The 11,266-nt window shown below is 41.0% G+C and overlaps 1 protein-coding gene across 2 annotated transcripts; it reads left to right on the top strand.

The window, feature by feature from the left end:
• The first annotated feature begins 5,755 nt into the window (after positions 1–5,755).
• LOC130867065 (pre-mRNA-splicing regulator WTAP-like) lies at positions 5,756–9,316 on the top strand. 2 transcript variants are annotated; one of them, XM_057758813.1, is made up of 2 exons: positions 5,756–6,370; positions 7,967–9,316. In XM_057758813.1, the coding sequence occupies exons 1-2, from the start codon at positions 5,919–5,921 to the stop codon at positions 8,703–8,705; spliced, it is 1,191 nt and encodes a 396-aa protein (XP_057614796.1). In that variant the 5' UTR covers positions 5,756–5,918; the 3' UTR covers positions 8,706–9,316. The 2 variants fall into 2 exon arrangements, with proteins under 2 accessions (XP_057614796.1, XP_057614795.1); XM_057758812.1 differs by lacking the exon at positions 7,967–9,316 and adding an exon at positions 6,587–6,988.
• Positions 9,317–11,266: the final 1,950 nt, after the last annotated feature.

The raw sequence follows: 11,266 nt of genomic DNA, 5'->3' as shown, positions 1-11,266 counted from the left end.
GGCAGAATGTACCTTTTCTAAATTTTGCTCAGTTGACAGAGTCGTATTAGACAACGATCTATTCTCTTCCTTGAGAAATTTAAACTCTTTCTTGAGGAGGTTGTTGTCAGTTTGAATTGTTTTTAAGAATTCAACCTCTGCCCTAAGAATCCTGGATTCATCCTGTAAAGACTTTATCATTGTTTTAATGTCTAACCATATTATATATATATAAAAGGATAAAGATGGCAAGCCCTATAGATATCCAATAAGGGAAACCTTATATATATCCTGCAATTTCTCATCCATGGTGTAATTAAATAGGCTGTAGAAGCCTTCAACAGTGATACTGTCAGATATTTTCAGTCAAATCTGTATTTATTTCTATTTATCCTGATTGATTGATTGATTGATTGCTTAAAAGAAAGTTCACCTGTAATGACCGTTGCCTGCCACTAGGTGTTGGGGTGCACCTGATTTCACGTGGTTAGGAAGTCAGAGCCAAAAAAGAATCCTGAAAAATATAAGCTCACAGTGCTGAGGGGATAGAGTGACCACTGGGTCGCGCTCAGGTGGAGTCACGTGCCCTGCAGTCCATTCGCTAGCTCGCTTATGCCTTACTTCCAGGATTGCGGTGGTGGCAGTAACCGCTCTAAGCCACGGTGCTGTGCGCAGGCTGCTCAGCCTTTGACAGAAGAAGCGACAGGCCAAGTCTGCTGCAGCGACCGCGGGGGCGGTGGCAGGAATGCCGGAGAAAAGGGGGCACCCTGACGCCACCAGAGTCACAAGGGGCCTCAAGGGCAGCCGCCTGTGTAAGAGCACGCATGGTGCAGGGGCCTGAGCTCTGTTTGCTCATGCCTGTAAATCGCACTGGGTGCTCTGTGGTGCTGGCACCTGTACGGGAGGGGGAAGCAAGCCGGGTGTGTGCTGTGAAAGCTGAGGGGGGCTAGCAGGCCAGGGCGGGGTGTGGTGCTAGCAGGCAGGCTAGGCCGGCGAGTATGGCCTGCAGTAGGGTCAGGCAGGGCCAAGTCCCGCTTCCTGAGCTCCATTTGCTGACTTGCTGAAAGATCAAGAGTTGCTGCAGGTGCTCAGTGACCCTAGGAACAATGGCACTGTGAGCATGGGCCTCACTGCTTCTTCTGCCACTGTAGTGGGGCAGCGTGGATCAGAAGCTGGGCGGTGGTGGCACACGCCTTTAATCCAAGAACTTGGGAGGCAGAGGCAGGCGGATCTCTGTGAGTTCGAGACCAGCCTGGTCTACAAGAGCTAGTTCCAGGACAGGCTCCAAAACCACAGAGAAACCCTGTCTCCAAAAACAAAAACAAACAAAAACAAAAAACAACAACAACAACAACAAAAGACTGGCAGGGGAGGGAGCTGCGCTGAGAGGGTGCAATCTGTGTGTAGGGGAGAGGCCTCCAGCCAGGAGGGGTAAGGCCCTGCTGAGAGAGGTCGCCTACTCCAGCAGGCCGCACAGCGACCAGGGAGCCAAAAAGCCTCAAAAAGCCTCATGATCAGTGCCAAACTGTTGGCGGGTGGTCTATAGAATTAACCAAACTAGCTTTACTATAAAATATTCAGCTTTAATAAGGGAAAAGTGGGGGATCTTACAAAGCCAGAGTTCCAGCAAAGCGCAGGAAAACATAGAGGAAGCGAGGAGCACACCCCCAAGATTTATAAGTAAATATTAGCCTAAGGGGAACATGCCCTACAAACAAGGTGATTGGTTGGGCTTCCCCTTCACCAGAGAGCAGTGTTTAGGGTGCACCTGTGGACAAGCTGGCATGAACTGTTCTCTTCCTCCCCTCAGCTGTGCTGGGTCTTCCCCCTCTAGTTCTTCCATTCTTTACTTTTTTGGCATTTCATGTAGTGGTCAGTGACCGCATCCTTCAGTCCCCACTTTGAGGGCCCCACTGGGAATCAAAAACTCCTCGTCTCCATCTTGTCAATCCCTGCTACCAGTCTGCCTGGCAGGAATAAGGATATTCTAGGAGACATTTATATATCTCCATTTGGCCAACAAAGAGAGAAAGAGTGGACACCATGAAGTTTTAATTTCCCTGGGAGTTTCACTGCGGGAAAAGACTGACTCCTCCAGATGAGAATGTCTCTCTGAAATTTGTTCCCATTTACTATTTATCTGACCACCTTGCAGGAGTGGACTGTGGATGAGGGTTTCAGAGATGGGAAGACTTTCATTATTTGGTTTAGCTTCAGAAGTTAATTGTGTTTATCTTTTGCCAGGTATCTTCACCTTTTAGGGCTGCAAATGGATGTATTAATTTTCTTAGCTTCATCACTGTTCCAAATAAGTCAAACTGAAACAAATGTCATGTTTATTATTTTTCATTAATAATTCACTCTTTTGTATTTCTATTGTTTCCTTTTGTTTTAAAGAATAGTCTCACCATGAATCTGTGGCTGGCCTGGAACTCACTATATAGACTTGCATTTTCTACAATATCAGAGAAATTTGCCCACCTTGTTTCCAGTGTACCTGAATTGTAGGTGGATTCATTACAGACAACCAATTTGTAGTTATTCTAAAGGTTTTCATGACAGGGATTATATTTTAGCCTTGGATTTTCTGGAACTAGCTTTCTAGACCAGAGTGGCTTTGGATTTACAGAGATCCACCTATCTATGCTGCCCAAGTGTTAGGATCAAAAACATGCACCACCAACATTCATTGTAAGTTTGTTCTTTTAATTGACTTAATAAAGATAAGTTGCTAAGCCTGCTGGTTATGGTATCCAGGAAACAGGATGGGTCCTACCCTCAGTCACAGAAGAAGACTCCATCAAATGCGCCCTCTTGACATAAAGTCCCTTGACTTTCAAGTCTGAGCAATATTGGTTTCCTTTATCTTTGAGTGTGCTACAATTCATCAAGGGATAGAGCAGTGTGATGTCCTTATTCTACGTATGGTGAAATGCAAGCACACAGAGATAAGTGATTTTGGATATACTTAAGTATAACCAATCATCTTAGCCATTCCAAAATTTTAATGACTCACTAAATGAAGTTGAAGTCAGATAAGTCAGTCATAGTAGCCCAGGCATATGGCCATGATACTTGAAATTGTGTGTGAGGGGGATTTTATAATTTCAAAGTTATTCAAGTTGAGAATGATCAATGGGGTATGTATGTTTGAAGATCATTGGGACATAGGGATACTGTGATTGGTGGAGGGCAGTATCCATTGTCCTCCCTGTAGCTGTAGAACTTCAAGGCCATGGCACCAGGAAGTGTTGGCTTAGGTATTTACCACTCCAAGTTTCCTATTCTTACTAACATTTTCTGTCAATGGCAGTTTAGGTCACTTAAAGGTCAGACTCATGTTGCTCAATAAAGACTAAAATTCTACTGCGAGTGGACGAATTAGCCACATTCATGGATGATTTCTGTACTTGTGTATTCAAAACAGTATGTCCAGTACTGAAACCATAACACACAGCCAGTAGACCCAGCAGATTTTACTCACTTATTTTCACACACTATTCACTCATACTTAACAAGGAAGAAATTGTAAGGGGAGAATTTGGAAAGAGATGGAATATATTTTACTTTAAGTGTATAAAGATTTTTTTTAATAAAAATGTGGCTTGAGAGATAGCTTAGCAATTAAAAGCAATGGGTGTTTTTGAAAAGACAGAGGTTGCTTGAACTTCTGTAACTCTTCTGGCCTCAGAAAGTGCTGCACACAGACACAGGTGAGCAAACATCCATATGCATAAAATGAAGCTTAAAGAATGAAATCTTGTAGAGTAATTCAAAACCCTTGAGACAGGCAGTACTCAGGACTAGTTAAAATGAACTCTTTTAAGTCCCTTGCAGAAGGATCTCTGGCCTTTGTCTGAACCAGCATGATCAGTGTCATAAGAAAGCTTATTCTGAGGTTAGAATAGGTCAGAGTAGATGTTTATTTAAGAACAAATTTTAGAATGTGGATAGCAGTTTTCCATTTATCTTGTATTTGTATTCTATTCTGTTTGAATGTTGATAAATATTTTAAACATATTTTACATTATACATTATAATCTATCTTTTAAACCCTATATTATGATTTATTTAGATTATCATACATAAACAGAAAGATAGTTTTGCTCTATAAGTCTTTATCTTCCTCAGTGGTTAGATACCCATTCTCCTGTTCCTTTTTTTTGTTTTTTTCTGTTTTATTTGTTAGTTTTTTTGGGGGGGGGGGGTTGTGACGTGTTTTCTGTAGCTTTGAAGCCTTTCCTGGAAGTAGCTCTTGTATACCAGGCTGGACTTGAACTCACAGAGGTCCACCTACTTCTGCCTCCAAAGTGTTGGAATTAAATGCCTGTACCACCACTGTCGGTCTTCTCTTGTCCTATATAAATTTGGGCTTGAAGCCAAAAGAGACTTCACAAAGACAGCATATTTCTAGAACTTCAATCAATATTTGGAAGAGATATGGAGAGAGTGGACAGCCTTGTCTTTTTCCTGATTTTAATAGAATAGCTTTGAGTTTCTTTCCATTTCATATGATGTTAGCTATCAGCTTAGTGTATATTGCTTTTATTATATTTAGATATGATCCTTGTATCCCTAACTCTCCAAGACCATTATCATAATGGGGTGTTGAATTTTGTCAAATACTTTCAGCACCTAATGGAATGATCTTATGGTTTTTTCTTTCAGTTTATTTATATGATGGATTACATTGACAGATTTTTGTATGTTGAACCAGTCCTGCATCTCTGGGATGAAGCCTACTTGATCATAATGGATGATATTTTTATATGTTCTTGAATTTGGTTTGCCAGTATTTTACTGAGACTTTTTCATCAATGTTCATGAGTGAGATTGGCCTGTGATTCTCTTTCTTGTTTGAGTCTTTGTGTGGTTTTGGTGTCAGAGTGACTGTACCTTCATAAAAAGAATTTGGCAATGACTTTTCTGTTTCTATTATGTGGAACACATTAAGGAGTACAGGTATTAGCTCTTCTTGAAAGTTCTGGTAGAATACTGAACTAAACCCGCCTGGTCCTAGGCTTTTTTGGTTGGGAGGCTTTGGATGACAGCTTCTATTTCTTCATGACTTATAGGTCTATTTCAATTGCTCACCTGGTCTTGATTTAATTTTGGCATATGGTTTTTATCTTAAAAATGTCCATTTCTTTTACATTTTCCAACATTGTGGCATACAGGCTGTTGTAGTAAGACCTAATAATTCTCTGAATTTCCTAAGAGAAATTCTCTGTTGTTATGTCCTACTTTTTATTTCTGATCTTGTTAATTTGAGTGTTCTATCTCTGCCTTTTGATTAATTTGGATAGGGGTTTGTCAATCTTGTTGATTATCTCAAAGAACCAGTTCTTTTTTACAATGATTCCTTGAATTGTTTTCTGTGTTTCTATTTTGTTGATTTCAGCCCTCAGTTTGATTATTTCCAATCTTCTTCTCCTCCTGGGAGAGTTTGCTTCTTTTTTTTTTTTTTTTTTGATCTTTTAGGTGTGCTGTTATATCTCTCATGTGAGCTTTCTTCATTTTCTTTATGTGGACACTTAGGGCTATGACCTTCCCTCTTATCACTGCTTTCATATCATCACAGGCATGGATACACATTTAGAAAACTACACAAGCAGCTGGGAAATTGGGGTGCATGCCTTTAATACAAGCACTCAGGAGTCAGAGGCAGATCTTTGTGAATTTTAAGTAGGCTTGATGTGCAAAAGCTAGTTCCAGGACAGGCGCCAAGTCTACAAAGAAACCCTGTTTCAAAAAGGGCTGAGCTTGCAGAGCCCCCATGGGGCAGGCGCGGGCCGCGGAGGCCTGTCTCGGTGCAGCGGCTGGCAGCGGCGGCTCTTCCGCGCCCCGAGGCCCCGAGCGGGCCGGCCAGCCTCCCCTCGCCGCTCCTCCCTGGCACGGTGACCGAGGCAGTGCCCGAGAGGCGCGTCTCGGGGTGCAAGATGACCAACGAAGAGCCTCTTCCTAAAAAGGTCCATCTGAGTGAAACAGATTTCAAAGTTATGGCACGGGATGAGTTAATTCTGAGATGGAAACAATATGAAGCATATGTTCAAGCTTTGGAGGGAAAGTACACAGATCTCAATTCAAATGATGTGACTGGCTTAAGGGAATCTGAAGAAAAACTAAAGCAGCAACAGCAGGAGTCTGCACGCAGAGAAAACATTCTTGTCATGCGATTAGCAACCAAGGAACAGGAGATGCAAGAGTGTACTACTCAAATCCAGTACCTCAAGCAAGTCCAGCAGCCCAGTGTTGCCCAACTGAGATCAACAATGGTAGACCCAGCCATCAACTTGTTTTTCCTAAAAATGAAAGGTGAACTGGAACAGACTAAAGACAAACTGGAACAAGCCCAAAATGAACTGAGTGCCTGGAAGTTTACGCCTGATAGGTAAACAAATCATACTCCCCAGTCAAGACTTCCCTGACAGTCCCACCTCGAGAAAGCTGTGGTGGGACAGCCAAGTACTCATTTCCACACCAAGACTCAGACTTTTTGAGCCAAAAAAGCCACATTCTTATACTGCCCAGCTTGTAATGGTTAATGTAAAACTTACCAGATGAACCTTGTGTTTCAGCTTTTCTCTTCCCCTTCCCCTTGCTTCAGAGGCCTGATGCCGTCGGACTATTCCGAAGAAGAGGCCACCTCCGAAAAATTCCCCTTCTAGAACATGTAGACACTTGAGAAATGTTTCTGTTTGAAGAAAATAGAGGGGAAAACAGAAGTCTTAAGTCTGTGGCACACTGTGTCTTCAGACAGTTTGGAGGATTGAAAACCTAGAGGTTTTAAATCATGAATTGAACATGTAAAATTCCAGTAAAATGTAAAAATGGAATATGCATCGCTCTTAACCTTGAGCATAGTGACTTATAGACACTGTACATCAGTTTTGCCAATAAGACTGTGGACTTCATGATTGTTGAACTACTGGGTCAAAACTCAATGAGGTGATTTTGCTTTTAAAGGGTTTACATTCTAAGAACCAACTTCTAATAGCTGTGAGACAATCAAGCCATAGCGACCAGTATAAGTAGAGCATATATTTATCCATTAGCTCTCAGCTCTATATTACATAATGGAGCCTTAAATATCTGGTTTTTACCAATGGTTTGTTCTTTGAATGGTTGTGGAACTGTAGATAACCTTACCTTAACTGAGGACTGTACAAACGTGAAGGTGTGGTCTCACTCTTCAGGTTTAAAACTGTTGGAAGCATTATAAGCATTCGTTTTATAATTAGATTGTATAAGGTATTGGCTGTGATGAGACTCAACGTTATTCAGTAAACCCTCATCTCATTCAGCAGGCACATGTTAAACAGCATTGTCGTTGGTGTTAAATGGGGGAATGTGTTCCTTCATTGTATTTGGGCCTTTTGTATTGAATTCTTGATATTAAATTAAATGTGCGTTGAAATAGTTGGGTTTTTTTTTTTAATTCAAGAAATACTCTGATAATTTTGTTGTACTCTTTATATTTTACTTTGGGGGGTTATGGAGAGCAGTCAAGACTTTGGAAAAATTATCCCGTGCTCTTCAAATTCAAAGTGAAGGAAAAGGCTGTCTCATTTAAAAGACTTTATTCCAGGTGGTATAAAAGAAAAGAGACTTGGCATTTGGCCCCAGGATATTGCAATAGACCATAATGTGGGACAGTCTCACAAGGTACCTGCCAGAAGATTGGGGAAATAATGTGTTGGAACTCTGGGCTGGCACAAGTGAGACTTTCTGTGAATTGAAAAAAGGTATAGTGATCATTGTAGCAAGTTCATTTGCTCATTTAGATAAATGAGGCATTATATTCTTCATGCTTCCATCCAATCCTGGAGGTGAATTTTTTTTCGTCTATAAGTCACCAGTTTGAATTTTCGCTTGGTGATAATGGAGTCTGAGATGAGTAGAAGATAAAAGTTCCAACTTGTCCCAACGTTTAAGTGCAGTTTTAACAAGGGTGACTTAAGTTCTCTCTTAATCGTTCAAATCAATTCCAAACAGGCAAAAAGTTAATGGCGAAGTGTCGAATGCTTATCCAGGAGAACCAAGAGCTTGGAAGGCAGCTGTCCCAGGGCCGTATTGCACAGCTTGAAGCAGAGTTGGCTTTACAGAAGAAATATAGTGAGGAGCTTAAAAGCAGTCAGGATGAACTGAATGACTTCATCATTCAACTTGACGAAGAAGTAGAGGGTATGCAGAGCACCATTCTAGTTCTTCAGCAACAGCTAAAGGAGACGCGACAGCAGTTGGCGCAGTACCAGCAACAGCAGTCTCAAGCTTCAGCTCCAAGTACCAGCAGGACTACATCTTCTGAACCTGTAGATCAGGCAGAGGCCACAAGCAAAGACTGCAGTCGTCTGGCAAATGGACCAAGTAATGGCAGTTCCTCCCGCCAGCGGACGTCTGGGTCTGGATTTCACAGGGAGGGGAACACAACTGAGGATGACTTTCCTTCTTCTTCAGGGAATGGTAATAAGGCCTCCAACAGCTCAGAGGAGAGAACTGGCAGAGGAGGTAGTAGTTACATAAACCCACTCAGTGCGGGGTATGAAAGTGTAGACTCTCCCACGGGCAGTGAAAACTCTCTCACACATCACTCAAATGATACAGACTCCAGTCATGACCCTCAAGAGGAGAAAGCAGTGAGTGGGAAAGGTAACCGAACTGTGGGTTCCCGCCACATTCAGAATGGCTTGGACTCAAGTGTAAATGTACTGGGTTCAGTTTTGTAATATTTTTCCAGCAGATTTTTATACAGTGTCATTAAATTTGGGGAGAGGATGCTGTCAAAACTTAATGCATACTTTTGTCACAATTTGCCTTTTTGTGGGTGTGTTTTTGTTTGGTTCCTTTTTTTCTTCCTTTTTTTTATTGCTTCAATACCTCTGCCACTTTGAAAATCGTAACAGTTAATTACTTTGAACATTGCTAAAAGAACATTTGTGTAGGGTCAAGTTATTTTTATATGAGTTAATGTGAAGTTGTAAATGGGAATCTATAACAATGATGTCTGTATAAATCTGTCTATCTAGAAGCTGTGCTGTGTAAGGGCATTCTTCTCATGCTGTTATATACTTATGCACCATTCAGACTTGTTAGAGTAGATGTGGGTTAGGACTGCCAAGTTTGCCCAGTACAGTAGTTTTTATCACTAAGAAGTTGGACTTGGAGTCCTATAGTAGTTTCAGTGTTAGATAGTTTTTCCACCATACATCTGTGCATTCATCTTTAGGTGACCGAATGTTTAAGAAATCTGTGTGCAGAGTTACTAAGTTTTTATGAGCTGTTGTGTCCTGTTAATGCATATTGCCCTGTGACTCCAGTATATCTCACCTGTACTGACCAAACCTAAATAAAAAAAAATTTTATTATGAAAAAAAAAGAGAAAAACTATTAAAAGCCACACAAGAAATGTTAACAATGATTTTTATATACATATGTTTGTATGTGCCAGTGCACATCTCTGTGTGCATGTATGTGAGTATGTGTATGCATGAATACTTGTGGAGATGTATGTATGTATGTGGCTGTGTATGTGTGGGTGTGTATTTATGTGTGGAAGATAGAGGCCAACCATTGGTGTAAGTACTCTCATTTCACTGAATTTTAATTTTTATTTTTGAGATAGGGTCTTTGATTGCTCTGTAATTTCCCAAGTATAAAAGACTTGCTGGCTAACAAGCCCCCAGTACCTGCCCCAGTTCCATCGCTGGTGTTAAAATTCCTTGTGACCATACTTTTTTTCTTTTTCTCTTCAGCATGGATTCTGGAGGGGAGGGGGGCTCAAATTGAGATCCTTAAGCTCACAAGACAAGCTCACCTGTCTTCTCAGTCATTCATAACTCCAGGACTTTTGTTGTCCCTGTGTGGCTTTTATTTAGTTTTTGAGACACTTCTATGTAGCCACCTAGATACTGGTCTTTCAAGCACTGTGTAACATGTGTATCTGAAAGCCAGATGTTGATATGGAGGTTCTTCCTCAATCTCGATCCCCTATTTATTTGTTTGTGACAGGAACTCACACTGTAGCTAATCAACACATTCCAGGGATTCTCTTGTCTACATTTCCCCCTTAGCTCAGATCACAGGCCTAGGAATCAACAACCTGATATTTTGTGTGGGTGCTGGAAATGCAGAATCAGGTTTCCAATTATTGCACACAGCACTTTACCAACTCCTCAGGCAACACAGGCCTCTCCTAAAAAGCAGGCTATAAAAACATAATGTGAACAGATGAATACTTGCTAGATAAACAGATTGTTATATGGTAAGATATAATTTTTAAATGGCTATGAATTGTAAAGTCTATGTGTGGAGTGTAGGTATGTGTCACCATTGTTACAGTTTGAAAATGAGATGTCCCACAGTTCATGTGCTCAATCCCTCATTTCCCAGATGGTGGCAGCATCTGCTGGTTGTGGCATATTCAGATCCTGGCCTTTCCTGTATTTTTTCCTCTGCTTTCTAATGACCATATCATAAGAAATTCCTGAGCAACTTGTTTCAGCCACTGTGATTTTCTGCCCAAGGGCACAGAACAAAGGAACTGTGAGCAGATATCCCAGGAGGTAGCCACACCTATACTGTACCTTCTATAAGACTAACTAAATGATTAGAACCTCAGTAATTGTGGTAAGGTTTAGATATTAGAGGTCCAGAGCATAATTATAGTTTGAATTGGATTTATATTTAGCCCCATTGATAGCCATTTATCTTAGTGTTCAATTTTGTGTAGAGACAACAGAACCATTGGAACTCTTATAAAAGAAAACACTTAATTGTGACTTGTGTACAGTTTCAGAGGTTAATTCTATTATTGTCATAGTGGAATGGATGGTAGCACACAGGGAAACATGGTCCTGGAGAAAAAGTTGAGATTTCTATATCCCCATCTTCAGACAGCAGTAAAGTAGAGGCACTAGCCCTGGCTTGGTTCTTCAACATTAAAGTCCACCCTTAGTGATTCTTCCTCTAAAAAAGGCCACACATACGCCAACAAGACCATACATCCTATTGACTCTCAATCAGTCTTGCTCTGTGCTATAACTAAGCATATAAATATTTGAGCCAAATGAAAAATTCTTACTCAGACCTCGTTGTCATTCTTTATCCACCATTGTGCCTGACTTAACACTCTTTGATATCAGATAGAAACCTTTTCCAATGCTCTAGCTAACAAACCCTCATTTCCACTAACTCAGTGTTCTATAACAGAGGACCAAACTATTCTCTAACCCACGTGACTCATAAGTAAAACTTCACCAAAGTATTTAAATTGTGTCTTAATGTGTGC

This window comes from Chionomys nivalis, chromosome 26, assembly GCF_950005125.1.
Source record: "Chionomys nivalis chromosome 26, mChiNiv1.1, whole genome shotgun sequence".
NCBI lineage: Eukaryota > Metazoa > Chordata > Mammalia > Rodentia > Cricetidae > Chionomys > Chionomys nivalis.
This window is presented reverse-complemented; position numbering and strand designations above follow the sequence as displayed.